The sequence below is a fragment of the Dermacentor albipictus genome, chromosome 1, assembly GCF_038994185.2.
Source record: "Dermacentor albipictus isolate Rhodes 1998 colony chromosome 1, USDA_Dalb.pri_finalv2, whole genome shotgun sequence".
NCBI lineage: Eukaryota > Metazoa > Arthropoda > Arachnida > Ixodida > Ixodidae > Dermacentor > Dermacentor albipictus.
The window spans coordinates 432,240,540-432,260,566 of NC_091821.1; the positions used below are offsets into that span (position 1 = coordinate 432,240,540).

The following is a 20,027-nucleotide window of genomic DNA, read 5'->3' on the forward strand; positions in this document are numbered from 1 at the left end:
ACGGAGAATTTGGTCTTACCAGTGTGACGGACACCCGGTAGCCTCCACTCATAGTGACAAGCAGGGCTGTTTAACCTGCGAAAGAGAAATGAAGGTGAGAAGCAAGAAAGCACGGGATAGTTTTGTGGTACTTTCGGGAAAGACCTTAGCTGTGGTCATACTAACTTCATAACAGCTGATCATTTCATATGTTTAATCATTACACTTACTTATGCTTTCTTTAATAACCTTCGTTAAATCTATTATAACCAAAAACTGACCTATGCAACAGCGGTTTCCCATGATGTAGCTAGTTAATGACACGGCATAAAGCAATTACGAGACATGTAGTTGAACAGAAATATACTTAGAAAGGCAAGTTTTAAAACACGCTAAAATTGCGTTATGTCGAAAGCGACCTTCTGCAAAATTGTGCAACTGCGTTTCTCGAACATCTTGTTTGATCTACGCAACAATCTTGTTGACCTAATCCACATGGTGCACTAATTCCCACAATAGAAAAAAAAAAGTGCTACAGGGAGACACGATTGTGTGGCAATTTTTTTCTCCTGTCTTCAATGCAGGTACACGTCGTCATCTTAAACGTTACTAGAAGCATAGAGTCCCCTAATTTAGTTAAGTAGCTTAGATGCACGGTGAGGCACAACGTTTATGGTAATCTCTCGTGCTTTCTATCTGGGTCATTATTCTTCGCTACAGTGGTTACAAGCAGGCATATACATTGAGGATGCATATTCGAGTAACTAGTGACGACACCTGGCCTGCCCCTAAATGCTTCCGAGACTGCCAACAACGGTGCTAATGCCGGAGGTATGACTGTTCTATACATTCAACTTAGAAGTAGAACTTTCCTTAATCTCACAAGAAAAACATTGAACTGCGTGATTACTTCAAATTATATTGTTTCGCGAAACCCGCAGAGTGTAGCTCAGCGCTAGAAATTTGGTCCACAATAATTTTTCTCACTGACCTTTGTTTCATTACAAAAGAGCTCTCCCATTAATTATCTGCAAGTATGGTCTCGTCAGCGCAAGCTCTTCGCAAAAAAAAATGAAAACATTAGCTTAATCTCATCCCCGCAGAATTCACCATTTTTAACCCAGCAATGGTTACACAGAACCAACTGCATGTGTGCGACCGCACCTGCGCGTGCCTTGAAAACTATCGGACTAAGCAGGCCCAAGATTAAAATTAAATTACATTATGGGGTTTTACGTGCCAAAACCACTTTCTGATTATGAGGCACGCCGTAGTGGAGGACTCCGGAAATTTAGACCTCCTGGGGTTCATTAACGTGCACCTAAATCTAAGTACACGGGTGTTTTCGCCCCCATCGAAATGCGGCCGCCGTGGCCGGCATTCGATCCCGCGACCTCATGCTCTGCAGCCTAACACCATAGACACTGAGCAACCACGGCGGGTATGGCCCAAGATCATGAGACCGACAGGTCAGTGAGAAAAGAAGCGCGTCTCACCACAAGGCCCAAGTCAACTTCCTCCAAAAGTTACACCTTCCGTTTATGTATTGCCCTCCTCAGTTGCTAAAACGTAAAAATCCTTACTAAGTACTAGACTGGTCTGATGCCAGTAGCGATGTTATTTCTCTGGCAGTGTGCGGTATCTTCTGCACGACAACTGCAACCGGAAAGCTTTGGAAAACACTTCTGCAGTGTAGTAAGACGACGATAATCGACACTGGAGTGGCCTATCCGGTAAACATGGTGTGAAGAAATAAACTTGCATAACACAGTGCAGTCATTGCGTTCTTTTCTATTTTAAGGACCATTATACAGCCATCACTTGCACAAAATGCTCTCCTTGTTCAAAGGAAGTGTATATATATATATATATATATATATATATATATATATATATATATATATATATATATATATATATATAATCAGCATCAGCCTGGTTCAGACTGAAGAAGCATCAGACTTTCTGCCGCCCCCTGCTACGTTTCCCTTCCCTTGGGATCCAGTCCGTAACCCTTAATGACCATCGGTTATCTTCCCTCCTCATTACATGTCCTGCTCATGCCCATTTCATTTTCTTGATTTCAGCTAAGATGTCATTAACTCGCGTTTGTTCCCTCACCCAATCTACTCTTTTCTTATCCCTTAACGTTACACCTATCATTCTTCTTTCCATAGCTCGTTGCGTCGTCCTCAATTTGAGTAAGAAAGGGGACGCCAAAGACTTGAAAAATCATAGACCGATCAGCTTACTGTCTGTTGCCTAGAAACTATTTACTAAGGTAATCGCAAATAGAATCAGGAACACCTTAGACTTCTGTCAAGCAAAGGACCAGGCAGGATTCCGTAAAGGGAACTCAACAATAGATCTTATTCACACTATCAATCAGGTGATAGAGAAATGTGCGGAATATAACCAACCCTTATATATAGCTTTCATTGATTACGAGAAAGCGTTTGATTCTGTCGAAACGTCAGCAGTCATGGAGGCATTACGGAATCAGGGTGTAGACAAGCCGTATGTAAATATACTGAAAGATATCTATAGCGGCTCCACAGCCACCGTTGTCCTCCATAAAGCAAGCAACAAAATTCCAATAAAGAAAGGCGTCAGGCAGGGAGATACGATATCTCCAATGCTATTCACAGCGTGTTTACAGGAGGTATTCAGAGACCTGGATTGGGAAGAATTGGGGATAAAATTTAATGGAGAATACCTTAGTAACTTGCGATTCGCTGATGATATTGCCTTGCTTAGTAACTCAGGGGACCAATTGCAATGCATGCTCACTGACCTGGAGAGGCAAAGCAGAAGAGTGGGTCTAAAAATGAATCTGCAGAAAACTAAAGTAATGCTTAACAGTCTTGGAAGAGAGCAGCATATATATATATAAAGAAGCCATCAAATGCACCGAAAGTGCCTCGAGCGGCATTTGAGGGCTTCTTTCACTGAATCTCGCTTTTATCTAGCAAGTACTGAGCAACAGAAAGGTGTATCGGTAGTTTTTCATGTAGCTTTACAATTTTCTCAGTGACACTTCTCATCTAATCATAATATGTGCGAAGTTGATTAATTAATGAAGACTAGTAATGTAATCAGCCGGAATTAAGATCTAAGTTCAGCATGTTCAAGCGACGGCTAACAACGTGACCTTGGTTCTGTTAGGTCACGTGGCATTCGCATATTTTTAAACTCAGGCTAAAGTTAGCTGGGAGACACGGTATATATATATATATATATATATATATGCAATATGTGCTTTGTGGGAGCTCTTCCTGCCATCAGCAAGAACGCATTATCCAGGGCTTGCTGTTTCCTCAGAATGACATAAACAAAGCCAGTGTTTTCATGGCATCGAATAAGCCTGCGCGCGTCGCCCTGGGATAAAGCGCAGGCAAAAGAGAAAAAAAAGAACAGGAAAAGAAGTTACAGGCAGTTCGCTGCTCCTGCTTGCGTGCCTGTACTCGTCCCGAAGCGAGGTGGTCCACTTTATCGATCTACAGCCATCCGAGCGACGCGCATACAAGATTGATTCGCTGCTTCCGCCTTAATCCGTATGCTCGAGATGACGCATCATGTCAGCTGCCATACCGCGCACCCTACAAAGCCTCTTCGCCATCTGAGTACCTGCCTGAACGCTGGTGAACCCTACCCGGAAGCGGAGCGGCCCTTTTCAGATTTGTGATGCCAACGGCGTCGCGAAAAAAATTCACCGCGCATGGTGGCGTCAGCTTCGATGCTTGCAAAGAACGAAAGAGATTGCCGTTCACTGGGTGCGCCACGCTGGTCCCAGTACAGTCTCAGGAAAACTGAGCCTCTGCATCTTCTATGTTGAAGCTATACAGTGGCGTCGACTAAGAGATATTTATTTTCTTTGTTGAGCACAGTGAACAACAGATTGCAGCTTTCCTTGAAAGTGAAAACCTTTGGATGGCGCAGCTGTGCAGTAGTCGTATAGCTTGTGCATTTCAAAATTGATATACTATGAAGTAAAACTATTCCAATCAGTTTTCATTCTGATCCCGTGACGTCAAATGTGCATAACCACCGACGCAAGCACTAGGCGGTACTAAAAACCTTTTTTGAAGAGCCTAATCAAACGCTCTCCTAGTTCATAGGAGGTCACTTTTGTTTGCTTTCGAAGTGACTGACATTGCCTACATTGAGCGTTTTTTAATATCTATTTTGCTGACAAGAGGCAAGAAGCAGGCGGAAATGGAGAGGGTGTCGGTGAACCGACGTACCGCAGTGAAGGTAGATAACTGAATGTGGAGGGTGGTGCCGGTGTCTGTGACTGGTCGGCTTCCGCTTGCGCATTTTGCGGGGGCGGGTCGAAATTGCGGTGGTGTGCAGCTGAACATTAGAACTGCTGTTAAAACGGATCCTCAGCAAAAAAAAGTTGGCAGAGCGAAATCGTATAGCTCCTAAACGGTCTCGAGAACGTTGCACTGCCATGCAATATTTTTTTATTATACGCAAAGAAATCGATGCTAGCCGGTAACTCTGAGCAGCTAGTGCCAGAGCGATCGGCGCTAGCCATCTTCTATTCCTTCTGGAACGGGGCAGTCTGCCGCTGTTAAAAAAACTGTTTTGTCCTGCATAATGCTGCACATTTAACGCGTGCACGTCACTTTGACGTGGTGAGTTCTCGCGGTTTTGTGACGTCGCGTGACAGACAGGCCAAACGGGCGCGGCCCGAAATCTTATGGCCAATCGCAGAGGGCTAATGGCGAAATAAGCGTCGAATGAAAAATTTGTATTTTTGTTCGCTCTATTTACGCATAAACGTTTGCACGTCATATAGGATGGGGAGTTTTCATGGTTTTCCTGACATCCCTTGACAGACAGTTGAAGTTGGGGTGGCCCGGCAATTTTTTCACCAATTTCGGAGGGCTGATTTCCGAATTAGAATAGAAGAAGCTTGTAGCAGCTTTGCGTGTTGGTTCCCTGATTGCTTGCAGCATTTGTGAAAGCTGTGATGAGTGATGGTGCTCCTTTCCACATATAGGATGATGATAATCTTTCCTGGCACCATACCCACGGACTTCTCATTGTTATCATCATCATCATAATTGCAATCATCCTCATCATCGTGCTTATTGACCACAGCAAGATGAAGGGCACATTTTTTTGCGCTTGGCTTGACACGCGCCATAACGTCATAATGGAGCTAAATGTAAGCATGCAGGTCACTTTCATAGAGATACTGCAACAATGACATTATATGTGTTGACCATAGTCCATCTTTCATAGCCTTAAGCTTGCTCACGGTTCAGTTTTGCACTTTTCACCACACTTTCGCCAATTGTCTTTTTCCCAGGGGCGCTATAACGTAAAACTATTCCAAACTTTTCTATTCCGATTCTGCTATCAGCCCTCCACGATTGGTCAAAAACTTTTTCGACCACCCCCACTTCACCTGTCTGTCACGCGACGTCACGAAAACCGCGATACCTCCCCATCTGATATGATGTGTACACACTGATTATGAGCGATTTGACAGAAAAAAGAAAAACAGTTATTTCTGATTCGACACCTTTTCGCCATTAGCCTCCGGCTATTGGTCAAAAGTTTTCGGGCTGCACCCACTTCACCTTCCTGTCACGCGACGTCACAAAACCACGAAAACTCACCGCGTCAAAGTGACGTGTACGCGTTAAAGATGCATTAATATGCCGAACAAAACTAAATTTTCTTCTGAATAGCCACAGGCTGCCCCGTTCCGAAAGGAATAAAAGATAGCGGACGCCGATCGCTCAGGTGCTATATACTCGCACCTGCCGGAGAGCATGGGTGTATTTGCGCATAATAAAGCTTCTTGAGTGGCCGTGTAACCTTTTTGAGCACTTTCGGCACGTTTACCACCTCATTCTGCCAACTCTTCTTTGCTGAGTGTCCCTTTTAGCGTCATTCTTAAGCTTCCGTTGCATGCCACCGCGATTTTCGACCAGCCACCGTAAGCTAAGTAAGGGAAAGCCCGACCAATCGCAGACGCCGGCACCACCCTCTTCATCCGGTTATCGACTTTCAGTGCACTGGCTCAGCCCCATGAAATCCCTCTCCACTTGAGCCTTCTCCTCGCCTCTTGTCAGCCAATTAGATACGACAAGCCGCTCAGTGGAGGCAATGATATTCGTTTTTCAAGCAAACAAAAGTGACCTCCTATGAACGAGGATAGCGTTTTATTGGTGTGTTCAGACAACCCTACGGGTGACCGCCCGGTGCTTGCGTCGGTGGTTACGCAAATTTGACGTCAGGAGATTGGAATATAAAGATATTGGAATAGTTTTACGTTATAGGGCCCCAGGGCACGTCCAAACACACTTCTAGCAATCTGCGATAACCCCTGCCTGGCGCCAGCTGACTTCACCAAAATGCTTCTATTTCGTAATTTCATCGCACTACCTTTACTATACATCCTAAGTGGTCGGTAGCGTCCTTGACATCCTAAGAGCTCCACCCACAAAACCGCACCGCAGTTATCCTGTGTGACTACAGGCTGTGAAGCGTTTTCCGAGAGGTCCATTTATTGAAATTGACTGGCCTTTGCCATGACGTCACAGAAATTAGCCAACGTAATTGTTCGCCGCTTCTGTATAAGTTCTCTGCGGTTTAGACAACTCTGTATTCACGAATGCTTACTGGAGTTCTTAACAACTATATTTCTCTGCCATCCTGGAGTGATCCACCCTCCTCTCCGCAATCTCTGCGTAACTCTAATAGACAACTGGTTATCTTCTCTATACCATATACGACCTGCTTAACTATATTTCCTTTTTCAATCTCCACTAAACTAATGGCTATCCCAGTTTGTTTTTGTCTCAACATTACGCTATCAATATTCTTGCCCCGTCTCTTGCCGCGTGATCATTAGGTTCTTAAGAACAGAAAAAAAATTCTAGCGAAAAAACGCGATCAAAGAAAGGGATGGAAAGAAAGACTGGATGAGCGATTGTTATCGAGTTTTGCTAAACATTTCTTGTTAACCTCAAAGTTATTGCCCCACACGTTTTATGCCGGATGAATGCAACGTACACTTTTTTTTTTCAGGACAGCAGTAGGCGGCTGGTCACGATTGTCTATTCTCCACTACCGTTCTCTTGCTAGTACAATGAACGTTATCCTTGTGCTCGGCAAAATCACCTTAGGCTCGTCTCTTGGACACTGTCGTCTAATGCCCCAAATCACTTTTTGCTAGTCATCTCTGTCACTGCTGGACAGAATGTAACCAGTGAACGATGGGTTGCTAAAGTGTTTTCTTTTGATACTCGCACCTAAGTATTTCCGCTCTAACAACATAGATGGATTTTCTAACCACCCTGTAAATGTCTCAGAGAAAGTGTACCTCCTTGTCTGGTCAATCGTTGATAACCATTTTCCAAATTTTATATTTGGAGCGTTATTTATTATTATTATTTTTTATGGCATGGAATTAGGGTGGCTGATGGGTCTTTATTGATATTCGATGAGATATTCATACATTATTCCGCTGCTGCTTACTGCAGTATCCGCCCAAGACTACTGCTGTATCTAAATATTTCGAGTGCTTTTTGTTATTGATAAAGGCATCGTAAAGATATTTCTGTTACTCAACCGATTTCTCAATTCCTTCATTGACGATCAGAATGTGACATTGTCGAACATTTGTAAGGCAGGCCTGCTGACTGTGCTGACTGTAATCATCTGCTGTTCTGGTTCTATTGAAGATTAGTTTAACTAATATTTTGTAGAGTATCCAGGACAAACTAACGGGCCTATATTTATTCAAATGTTCACCTTCTCCCTTTCTTCGCACTAATGTGATGTCAGGATTATGAGCGTGATAAATGCCTTTCGTCCTCTATATTTTGCGCGGTTGAACTATCCTATCTCTATTTTTAGCCGACAATGTCATATGTACTCCACTGCGCAGTACTATGCGATCCATCTAGTCCACAATAAAACCAATTTCCTTCTGGTCGAATAAATACAACCTGTAACTGAGTCCAACAGTCCAAACTTTGCATTGAGAACTCTTCAGTGCACTCGGAAATTTTACTTTCTGCATCTGAATTGCGAATAAATTGAGTTTTCCGGATTACCTTTTGGCGTGTGCACATTTACTCAGGCAGGTTACTCCGCTTTCAGACTTCGTCAGTCCAGAGGAGCTTAGGAATACTAAGCGACATCATGTACACCTATAACTCGCCTACACAGTTTAAGTAGCACCCTTCTATGCGCGTCAGTACAGTTTTACACGTTTTCTGCACTTAGATTTTTCATTGCTTGTACTTCATCATTGTGCTTCTTTGCTTACTTGTTTGTTTATTTTCTCTTTATTTGCAGTCCGTTTTTTTTTGCCTTGTTTGCAAGATCTGAAGGTGCTGTTAAGTAGTTAGGGGGCGTGGTGGCATTACCACTGCACAGCGTATTTTGCCGTGATTACCGTTCGCTCAATTGGATCATCCATGCTTTTTATTTTTATTTAAAGAATGCTGTAGACCTTATAAGTGCCCTTGCAGGAGGGGCAGAAGTACAGAAAAAACAAGACAAAAAAAGCCGAAGGTCTACATTTTTCAACAGTCGCAAGTTCAGCTGTGAACTCTTTCAATGATTTCAGTGGCAATAGGAAGTGATATGTGCAAGTTGTTCCATTCGGTTATTGTGCGAAGAAACAAGGAATATTTAACAGAGTTGGTCCTGGCAAAATTCGTAGTTTTCTTTTCTGTCCAACTTTTGTTTCAGCTCTTGCTGAAGACAGTCTTGTAACAGCACAAACAAACCACCACAGAGAGAGAGAGCACACAAGGGCAGGCGCAGTCTTTTTGTGCTCTCTCTCTGTGGTCGTTTCTCATCTAGCATTCAATGTTACTCCACTCTAGGAGGGAAAGTTATGTATTGAAAGACAAGAGTGTGTTTCTGCAGAATCTATAACGCTGGCCTGTCTTCATGGCCAGCCAATTTCGGAGCAGACAGTCCTGGAACGCAGGCCTATTCCGTCGTCACACCACAAGTCAGTGAAGGCACTCTTGAAGTTATTGCGCTTGCGTGGCCTATTAGAGCGACTGTAGTTCTCACAGTCGCTCTAATCCACATCCTCTATTTATTTATTTCGAGCCTTTGCATGATCTCTCCGCAATTTATTTCGTCTTTAATTTACCCTTAGCCTTCCCCAAATGCAGGCTAGCGAACCGGAATCTCTTACGGTCAGCCTCCTTGCCTTCCCAACCCCGTTTCTATCTCTATCTATTGCGGCTCAACCCAGGAAGTAGAGCTATTTAACTCAGGATAATAAGCGCTGCCAAGCTACGAACAGGTCAAATAAACAGTTATACACAGACGTTAGTTCATGGGCGACGGTTCGCTAAGCTACTTTGAAGATTTCTGCACGGGGAAAGCCTCCAGGTTTTTGTGTATATCGCACCCACGCTACAGGGCGTCCTCCCGGAAAATGAACACCCCACCAGTCTAAACAGAGTTGGTGCTTGTCTTTAGCATACTTTAAGTCATTTTGTTGTATCGCCAACGCGGCATGTCAGTACCGTGCCTCAACGCTCTGACATCTTCACGCTGCCTTCTCGAATTCCTTTATAAAAAGCCACTAGCTTGCTGTTAAACGGCCCAACTGTACAGAATATAGCATTCGCGGAGGTCAGCGTTCTTGGCAGAATTCCAGACGACGTGCTTTAGGAGCTGCACGCGAATTGACTGTCGACTACAGCTTAATCCTGCTCCTCTCGGGATCAGAATTTCAAATGAGCTGACGCCTCGACTTCATTATCGAGGGATTGGGCATCAAGAGGCCTGCGCGTAAGGTTGAAAGAGGAGTGCCTCGCACAGATAACCTTTGGTGTTCTTATCTCTTCTGCGACGTTCGGTCACGTCCACTAAAGAAACGCGATACCCACCTTGTCTGCGCCGGCGCGGACGCTTAATTAATGCAGCAGTGTGGAACCGGTAATGTATCACGAGAAAAGCGGATGCTTTTATTTTACGGTGTAATAAATGTGAATAATTCTGCAACGCGAAAAAAGCTGCTTACGCATTGCATTAAGTGAACTTTTGTCAAATAATGGTGACGCTGACTTAACTGTGCCCTTCTCGGCTAGGAAAGTGCGTGCTTCACCGATTCATACGTTCTGTTCGCAAGGCATGCAAATCTGCTCACTAAGTCAAAATAAAGTATGTCTATTTTGCCTAAGCAGAGGCAAAAAGAGTGCACGTGCGCTTTCTCTTCAGGAGTGGTCAGAATGAGCTGCCACGTAAGAAGTTTTGCACCCGGAGTGTCGAAGCTAAACTTTTAATGCTTCCACATTCTTAGGCTACTATGGAAAGGTATCTGTATGGCGCAATATGGTATTTGTATAGCGCAATGCGGTATGTATAAAGATATCTGTATGCGCTATACAAATAACCTTTATTTGATGACCGACCAACAAGCCCATATCGCCACCCTCGTCTTAGGCTACGTCCCACCCTTTCTGAGGGCTCAGTATCCATCTGTATAAGTCTGTGTGTATGTATCTAACTGTTTTCCCACCTACATGCGACAGGAAGTGGTCGAATGGGAGCCGCATCGGGCGGCTGTGGTGAGTTGACATGGTTCGAAAGCAACCAGCGTACTAAATTGGTTAACTGAGTATGTGGCAATGCGTACCTCGTGCCGCTCTCCGCTCTTCAACAAACCTGTTTCACGCCGCCATCGCTCACCCAATATGCGGGACTGGGTAAGTATCGCTCTTCAATGAAACTCCTCGACATCGACATGGAGGCCTAGATACGTGTTACTCGGCCTGCGCTCGTCTCCAGTGAATTCTTTTGATGCCAATTTGAGCCACTTGGTGTGTGCCAGTAGGCGTGTCACTTTTCAATAAACTATTTTCACGACAATGCTTTAGCGAGGAACACCATGAAATTACGTTGTATGTGCCACTCTTTAATGAAACTCTCACCAACATGGCTCATGGCATATGTGCCACTAAGTGTGCGGCCAAGCAAGGAAAAAATTTTTAGCGTTCTCAAACACCAGCGCCCGACGCTTCTCGTGTAAGAGGCCACGTGCGGAGTTCCTGGCAGCGCCACTAGACTGCGCTGCGTGTCCGGAAATGATCCTGAGTGCGGAGCGTGGTTGCCTCATGACGCGTTTCTCAGCGTTCGCGCGAACCGTCGCGCCTTGCATTTCGGAGGCCATGGGCAGGCTTCTGGTCAGCAGCGCTAGATGGCGCCAGGCGTTCTTATAAAAGCTCGAAGAGGAGTCCCGCTGCATTGCACACCCCCTACATAATTAGATTCGATGGAGGCAATACGTTGTGTCGCTGTGTTGAGTTAATGATAACGCATTACCTTCGACAGTCATCGTGAGGTGGCTTCAGCCACAATATTTATGTTGTTTCGCTTTTCGTTTTTGTTCAATGAAAACGGATGGGTTGCGGTTCAACTTCGGTTGAAAAAAATAATGGTTAGAACCGGTTCGACCCACTGCATTTTGATTTGCATAACCGAAGAATATTTGCAGGAAAACAGCACAGATTTATTTTGTACAAAAACTCCACGCTGCTGATAAGCTGCACTTAAAAACTACTCTGTTAGTTGTTCTTCATACTGCACGTAGGCGAAAAAGAAATTTGTAAATCCAACACCATTGCAGCAATCTATGTGAAATGAATCGCTGTTTAGCGAGAGAGAGAATATGCTGTGGAACCGCACAGTGCCTTCAATCGTGCGGCTATGCTCAAGAGGAAAGGGAAGAGTATAAAAGCAGAGGAGTGAGCAGTGAGTATTTATTAACAAGCGATCATACCGGTGGTTGCAGTGAAGATTTTACGTACTCTTCAAAAATTCCAGGTGCCAGAAACACAATTCTAATCCACGAGCTGCATTGCTCAAACAGGTGGGCATTAATTGCACGAGAAATCGAAACGAGTGGTTCCCAAATAACGAAAATCGCTAAGTCGTTAAGAAATTGTCTTACGGCACCTAGTGTAATTTGCAAGCTGTAGACAGAGAGATCAGCAAGGCGAATACAGTTGGATGATGACACCAATTTTGAGATAATTCCCGAACTTTGCGAACATATACATTGTCAGTTAAGGTAATTTGTGCTTCAATGCAGAAAACAATGTCTTGTTTAAAAAAAAATAATCTGAGCGACACTGCAGATTTCACATTTTCAAAATTTGCCACTAAAGAATTTTTCAAGAGAACATTCGTTGAAGGCTCATGGCCTACAATTAATTGTTTTACTTTATATGTGCCGTCAGGTAATTAGTAAAAAAACTAATCGCTGTATTATTTTATGCATTAATAGATTGTGCATTACAATTTTTGGTGCGAGCGATGTCTGTCTGTTCGAGTAGTCTAGCTCAAGGACTAGAATCGTGCTATCTTCCGCAATGCGATTTTCACAAATTAGTTCGTGTATTCGCACAGTCGCATGGTGTACACGCTCGTATTCCAAGTGCCCATTCTGAGCCCTGAATGTGGGCCCTTGTTAACGAAATATTCTGAGAGAGCATTGATGGCTCGCTTTACTGATATGTCCGCAACAAGGCCCAGTAACACTCTTTAACTGAACGGCCTGTGGTTAATCGGTGCTAACGAAGATATCAACACCAGCCTACACAGCTGTACCAGGGACAAGCACCAAACATACGTGTTCCACTGTGGTGCTTCACAGGCATTATAATCTGGCCAGTCCACGTGTCGTATGCAAGGCAAATATTCTAGCCTTAACACATCACCCAGTGTGCTCACTGAAGCAATGCGGTCAATACCACACTAACAGTGCTACCACTTTTTTAGAATAATGGCAAGATGGTCTGTATTAGAAATCAGGTTGCCCAGATGAGCCAGAAGTGCATGCTATGCAGGGACGAAAATCCCTGAAAAGGCTGCCAACCTAAACGAAGAACCGGTATTTTTTTTCTTTCGCTTTCACTCCAGTGTGAACTAAATCCTAACGTTGCCGTCCAGTTTCGCTTCGAGCAACGATAACCTTTTTTTTACTGTTTTCGGCTTTCGCTTTTCGGCTCGATTCCAGTTGGATACCACTGTTGCACTATTACAATGCACGAGGCGGGAACGTTGCTTCTTTTAGCGCCTTGCGCGAATCTAGTCGCGGCTGTTAGTTAAGCTAAATGCAATAGTAGTTGTTTTGTTTTGTCACTTGTTCATGAAGAGCTTTTTTACGTAAAGCTTAAAAGGAATTGCTTTTTGTAATGAAATAACGGCTTTGCTGAGGAAATTTAGAGAGTCAGACACATATTTCTTGTGCCTTCGGCACACTTTAACACTAAAGGATTAAGAAGAAGAAGCTATACGGATATGACGGATGTGTTAGAATCTGCGTGAAATTAAGTGGTTAACGAACTAATACACAACGAAATGCGATGAGTACAATTACGCTTATTTTCATCTGATACAACGTGTAATATCATGCAATCTGTGTGTTTATGCACTGCACACGTTGCCCTAGGCACATGTTGCTCAAGAAGAAAAAATATCTGCACCGTACTGTTCTCAAATTATTTGGTCCTTCCCAATTCAAACATATGATATTAACCGAATGTTCAGGTCTATGGGATAGGAAATAGTCCTACAAGAGTTCTACATACAATATTTAAAACCTTTACGTTCACCTGATAACACTAGGAGCAGAATATACAAAACAAGCAACGGCCCACATCGAACACTCAGTTTTCGCCAGGGTCAACGCACATCTCTGATTTCTCGCTAGTCATCTGCGTAAATGAGTCTTCAGGTGCGTAAGTGGCAAGTAAAGACATATATCTTCAACTAAATCAAATAGTAAGAAGGCCCTACACTAGAACTCTCAACTATGGCGCAGTAATCTGTGAATGTTACTCATTCGCGTTGAAAATAAAAGAAAGTTCGGCAGCATGTTACACTCCTGTAACACGTGGAGGCGAAAGCGTGCAGCCCACTTGGTAATGCGCCGTCTCGCACCGTCGCGATGCTGCTTTCGCAGTTCGGCTTCTTCGGCTCGTTTTCGACGCTTAGCTGCGGCTTTGGGCGCTCGTAGGGCGCGGTCAGACTCGCACCAAAGACGTTTCTCTTCGACTTTATGTGGCATCCTATCAGCAGGGGATTCAGACATATGCTGTTCTTTGTGTTTCCAGAGTAATTTCACTGAATGCATGCACTGCTCGCTTCACTTTGCTGAGCGCTTGTAGCATCAGCCTTACGGGGGTATGAGCCATTGCACTTTTTACTTTCTGAAGGGGGTATGAGCCATTGAGAAGGTTACGCGGTATTGTTTGTACCACTCGACTAGACACCGCGTTGCTGTACGTTGTATGCGTGATTCCAATCAATGTATACACTGCACGCTTATCTTTGTTAAGTGCTTCTAACCTCTGCATTGCATAGGGATGACGCATTGACTTTTTTTCTTGCTTACGGCAGGTATATGCCATTACTGATGATGATAGTTTCTCTACCGTTGAACCGGACGACACGTTTTCTTTATTCAGAGCCATCGGGGATATGAACCACTGAAGGCCTTCGACTTAATAAAGAAAAGAAAGAATACTCGAACAATCTGAGCAAACGCGAGGAATCTATTTCTGTCTCACTGAAGAGCGGATATGTGGCGATCTGTCTACTTCATGCCCATCGCAGACGGCGGGAAATCCTAGAATGCTGCGCCCTTGATGCGTCTATGTGTGAAAGATCGCATGCTTGCGGGTAGCAGGCCACTACGCGATAACGAATTACAGGGGCCCGAATTGCTCGCTTCCCCAAGCATGAAGCACACAGAAAGGAGCTATGGACAGCCTAGGCATGCGGGGATGAAGGCGACCAAAAATAATCGGCAGCCAAGGACACGCGCTCGGCGCTAGAGGAGCGTCAACAACGTGCAAATCCTCATGAGTGAACTCAAGCTCCGTCGCGACAGGAGCTGCGTAAATAGACCGGGAAGCGACTGGGAGGCACTGCGTATACACAGGAAGCAAGGGGAAAGAGGCTGTTTGTTCACCTCTCCCGTGGCTGCACGACAGACTGATTCGTTTCCAATTGTTATGACACACAATGGGACCGTGCCTGCAACCTGGCAGTAATGTTGTGCAGATGCTACGCAATTCAGAAACTTCGTAATAGAGGCAAAAAAAATGAGCGTTACTTTCTGCTCGAAATTTTGCGGCTATGAATCCACTTTTCACTCTCCCATGACGTAGAAGTGTGGCTCCTAATAGAAGCAGCAGGCGATTCGTGTCACCTAACGGATGTTTATGCGTCATGGCGGCTGAGGCTGTTCAGCTTGTTCATGGCGTCGCTTCTACGGTTACGTCAAAGGAAGCTTTAAAACTGCTTTTTGGCTGCATCTTCCGTGTGGTTGTGACAACTAGCCGCATAATCTTAGGGCGGTAACACGCAACGTCTCCGGTTTCCTGGAAACTTACCATAGTGCGGCAGATCAACGTCATGTCCGATCCTACCACCTCATTGCGATATATCGGGGCCACCAAGAAAGGTTTCTCGGGCGCGTTATATGGTCTGTTTAGGTGAACAGGTAACGTAAACTATTTTCCTTCCTTCTTTTCCTGCAGAAACATTTTAATAAATGTTTATACGTTCGTCTTTTATTTTCATCAGGCCAGTTTTTTTTCTTACTGTAATTTGGGACTCTAGAGGGGAGGGGAGGGAAAACTTTTGAGTCTTTCGAGAGTTTCGCGGTTATGAGGTCTCCGTCGTCTTCATCTTCTTGGCGCTGGCGACTGGAGACTTCTCTTCAGCAAGGGTGGGCCCCTATTCCAGGGCTCCACTGAGTCGCGCTGCATCGCTCGCGTGCTGCACTAGGGCCCTTTGGGCCGTGAGCTCGCTGCTGGTGAGCCGACTCTCCCATTGCTCCGCACTCGGGTGTTCGTGTTTGTGGAATGCTTTGTTGCGTTCGCACTCCCAGGTGATGTGGTAAAGTGTAGGTTTGGCACCGCACCAAGGGCAGGTGGCCCTGTATTGTGTCGAAAACATCTTATTGAGCACGTGTAAGTTGGGGAAGGAGTTTGTCTGTAGTCTGCGCCAGCTGGTCGCTTCCTCCTTTGAGAGGTCTTTGTGTGGTGGCGGATATCTAATTCTAGTTCCTCTATGTAAGTTCAGGGTCTCTGCGTATCCCCCCTCGCAAGCCTGTAGGTGGGTCTCCGGGGCATTCGACCACCCAGCTCGGAACGCTTCACCTCGAGCTAGGCTGTCTGCCCTTTCGTTCCCCACTATGCCTACGTGACCCGGGATCCAGATTAGTTTGTGTCGGGGCTTTTCCTTCTCGGCGGAGGTGGCTCCGCTGAGTATTCTGAGGGCAGTTTTGCTGATTCTGCCTCTCGTGTAGTTTCTGCACACCTCTTTTGAGTCAGCCACACCATTAGCCTGCTGAGCAAGGCGGCGGAACAGGTGGGCCGCATGATCAATAGGGTGTCCCAAAAGAGATTCGGAATGAAAGAAGAAGACACTCTGAAGCTAGTCAACAGCCTAATTGTCAGCCGAGTCACGTACTCCCTGCCGTACCACGTGACGACCAAGGCAGAAAGAGAGCAAGCAGACACCATCCTCAGGAAGGCGTACAAGACGGCTCTGTGTCTACCGAGAAACACGTCGAACGAGAAGTTGCTCCAGCTGGGCATCAGCAACACCTTCAGCGAGCTCGCCGAGGCTCTGCTGGGTACGCAAACCGCGAAACTCAGAGGCAACCCTACGGGACGAGCGCTCCTGAGGAGGTTGGGTCGGGATACGAGCGGACTGGCAGACAGATACGCGGACGTACCGGACCACCTCAGAAAAACCATTAATGTGGGACCACTGCCAAAAAATATGGATCCCAACTTACACGAAAACAGGCGAAAAGCTAGGGCCGAATATGTTGAGAGAACGCTAGCCCAGCTAGACAATACAGTATACACGGACGCCGCCGTATATCCACACGGAAGAGAACGCGTAGCCGCGACGGTAGTGGTTAATAGGGAAGGAAACCCCATCACGTATGCCACAGCAAAGGTCGCTGGCACAGCGGAGGCCGAGGAGATTGCCGTAGCGCTGGCGGCAGCGGAAGGTTATAGAACAGGCCGATCTTTCAACATACTGGGACTCTAGATCAATTTTGCGTATATATTTAGTGTCTCGCTAGGCTTAAACACCCGGTGCATACTTGCAGGTCCACAGACCAGTCACTATGGTGTTGCACTATACTGAGGTCGAGGTCGTTTGTTTGATTACGGTCATCGCGGCCGCGTTTTGACTGCGGTGAAACGAACAAAGAAAAAAAAACGAAACATAGGTATACATATATTTAGTTGTACGTGAAAGAACCGCAGGTGGTCGAACTTTCTCCAGAGTGCCCCACAATACGACGTGCCTCATTATCAGGTCGGTGTTCTTGGCCCGCAAGGTCGCGGAATGTATTTAATTTACACTATGTTCCCTCGTCATCCGTCCCCTTCCAATTACGCGTCATGCTGCACCAGTTGCTCACGTATTACATACAACCTGGATCAGTACCTAGTGCAGTATATATATATGAGCGTCTGTGGCGCTTGTCTGCTGTAAACGATGCCTCGAATTTCATGCCGGGCAAGAACAGCGGTATCGCTATCATGATGGTCGTACGCAAAAAAGAGGCGCCATTTCACGAACCTTTCCCATGCCTGCTAAGGAGCCCCAGGAGGCCAACAGTATCCCAAAGTGCCCCCCAAAACGGAGGCTGTCATAGCTCAGGTGCGCATGTGAGCTGCATCATCGTTTAAATCACGAAAAATGAACTGTCCCTGTACCTCACAATGCCGGCCATGTTAGCTTCTTTAAGTGCAATATGTAGGTACGCCACAAGAACATTAATATATGGATAATTCGGTACGTATTCATATTCAACAAACTAAAGGCTAAATACATAAGTGTCTTAACATGTCTTAGCACACTGTAAAATAATAAAATTTGGCCAATTTAGTACGCATTCATATAGGACAAACTAAAGGCTGAGGTGAAGGCTTGAGGAAAAGCACTAGAGCAGAAGCAAGTTCCAGGTCTCTCTTGCGCATGGTGCTACTGATGTACAGTTGAGTGCAAAAGTTTAAGGGCCAGAGTTGCCGCAAAGTTTTTTCTTTGTTCTACTCAGCCTAGGCATAAAGGCTAAAATCAATTACATGCCCACGGGCGCCTGCTTGACCAGCGCCATGCTTTTATACAATGTCCCTTGCACGGCTGTGCTAGAACACATCTATATATATATATATATATATATATATATATATATATATATATATATATATATATATATATATATATATATATATATATATATATATATATATATATATGTATATATTGCAGCAACCGCAGCATAAGTGACTGGTGTAGCCACGACATCCTGCTGGTGAACAGCCCCGCCAGCGCTTCCGCGACCTCTTCATGGATCACGTTACGGATATGAGGCGGCAAAGTGCTGGCAGACTCCTGAGTGACGGACACCAGAGATAGCTGTCGTGCGACTTCTTCACGGACGAAATCCTTGATTTGCGTTATCAGGGAGGCTTGTTCTGGGCCGGTGGTAAGGCTGCACAGTGATGCCGCATTTGGTGTGGGATGTCGCCTTGTCAGAGCTCGCTGCTTACGCAATTCATCATGGCTCTGGCACAAGCTGATGACGTCGCCAACAGTGCACGGGTCCTTGGCCAGAAGCATTTGGAACGCGTCATCGTCGATTCCCTTCATGACGTGCTTGATCTTTTCCGCTTCCGTCATGGCAGCGTTCACGCGCCTGCACAAATCGAGAACGTCTTCTATATAGAAAAGAAGAAGAAGAGCCGACCAGTGCGGACGGCTGAATATCGGCTCCCGCTTTGTTAAATGTTTTTGGCAGGTTCTTTTGGCTGCCACGTTACACAATTGCAGTATTCAACGCGGTTGGTCGCAAGCAACCGGAGGACACCGAACTTTCACCGGTGGGTGCTTTTGTGACTTTTCGCCGAGCTGTTTCTGGTGGACCACGCTGGCGCGCCGCTAAACCTAACGCGCTCAGCCTAACGGCAGAGCGGTGGCCGCTCGGCGAGACGCTCGCTCGAGACGCTCGGCGAGTGGCGGCGAGACGCGGTGCTATGGCCTCCAATCCAAGAGTGGTGATGGTTGAAGGCATGGATATTAGTCCGGAGGATGCGGAGTGCTCAGGCTGGGTAACAGCGCTGGGCAAAAAGAAGAAGACCAGGCCGGGCGAGCCGCGGATGCCGGGGCCCGAAGCGAAGAAAAAAAATTACCGACGATTACGTTACTTCCTAATGCGAAATTTGAGCGCAGCAAATAAGCTGTTTCACCTTTTCGATAGATTGAGGCAAAGAAATCGAGCAACACATGTATGCGCTATCACAGAATTTTTTTTTATTTTTCACACGTATTCCTTTAACAAAGACTCCACTAACAGTTCTTGACAGTCATGAAGGAAGCTTTGTGGTCGGAGAAATATACTGATATATGTTCGACTTGGTACACCAATGCTTGATTCTCAAAGACGAGATCTATACAAGTGCCTCGCGAGGTTGTCACAGCCGTGGGACGCGTTACGAGCGAGAGGAACGGGATGTTCTCCCGCATAAGTGTTAGGAAATTGCTGTTTGTCTTTATGTCAACATTAAAGTCCCCCACTACTAACATCGGTGTGGATCGATGGACGGTTAATGCGAGCTGCAGGAGGTGCACGACGTCTTTCGTGAGTGCGGTAGGGGCGAAGTAGGCAGCTACTACCAGCAAGCCGTTGGGCAACTTTGCGGCGCACAGTTCGCCAACTTCAAAGTTCGAGCCGGCGCTTTGACAACCGGAAACTCGCAGGAAGAGGTGGGAAGGGGGCGGCGTGTACACCCAGTGGCAAACGATGGGGGCAGAAGCGCGTGCAGCAAGCGGACAACACGATAAAGGGAGGAGGGAAGAGATAGCAGCGACTGACTGATGCCGCTGACGCCGATAGTGAGTCAACCCCAGCTGCGGAGTTGGTTTCAGGGACAACGCCGCCGATGCCGACACAAACAATATGATACCCTCGCTTCCGCAGCGCTAAGAACCAGGGGGGGGGGGACCCT

The 20,027-nt window shown here is 45.8% G+C and overlaps 1 protein-coding gene across 4 annotated transcripts in view; it reads right to left on the reverse strand.

The window, feature by feature from the left end:
- Nucleotides 1-20,027, reverse strand: part of LOC135908450 (calcitonin gene-related peptide type 1 receptor-like) — a 157,107-nt gene that overhangs the window by 27,369 nt on the left and 109,711 nt on the right. For all 4 annotated transcript variants that reach the window (XM_065440235.1, XM_065440227.1, XM_070532292.1 and 1 more), the window contains one exon: nucleotides 20-75. In XM_065440235.1, the coding sequence (XP_065296307.1) occupies nucleotides 20-52 (33 nt within the window). In that variant the 5' untranslated portion in view covers nucleotides 53-75. The remainder of the gene's footprint in view (nucleotides 1-19; nucleotides 76-20,027) is intronic.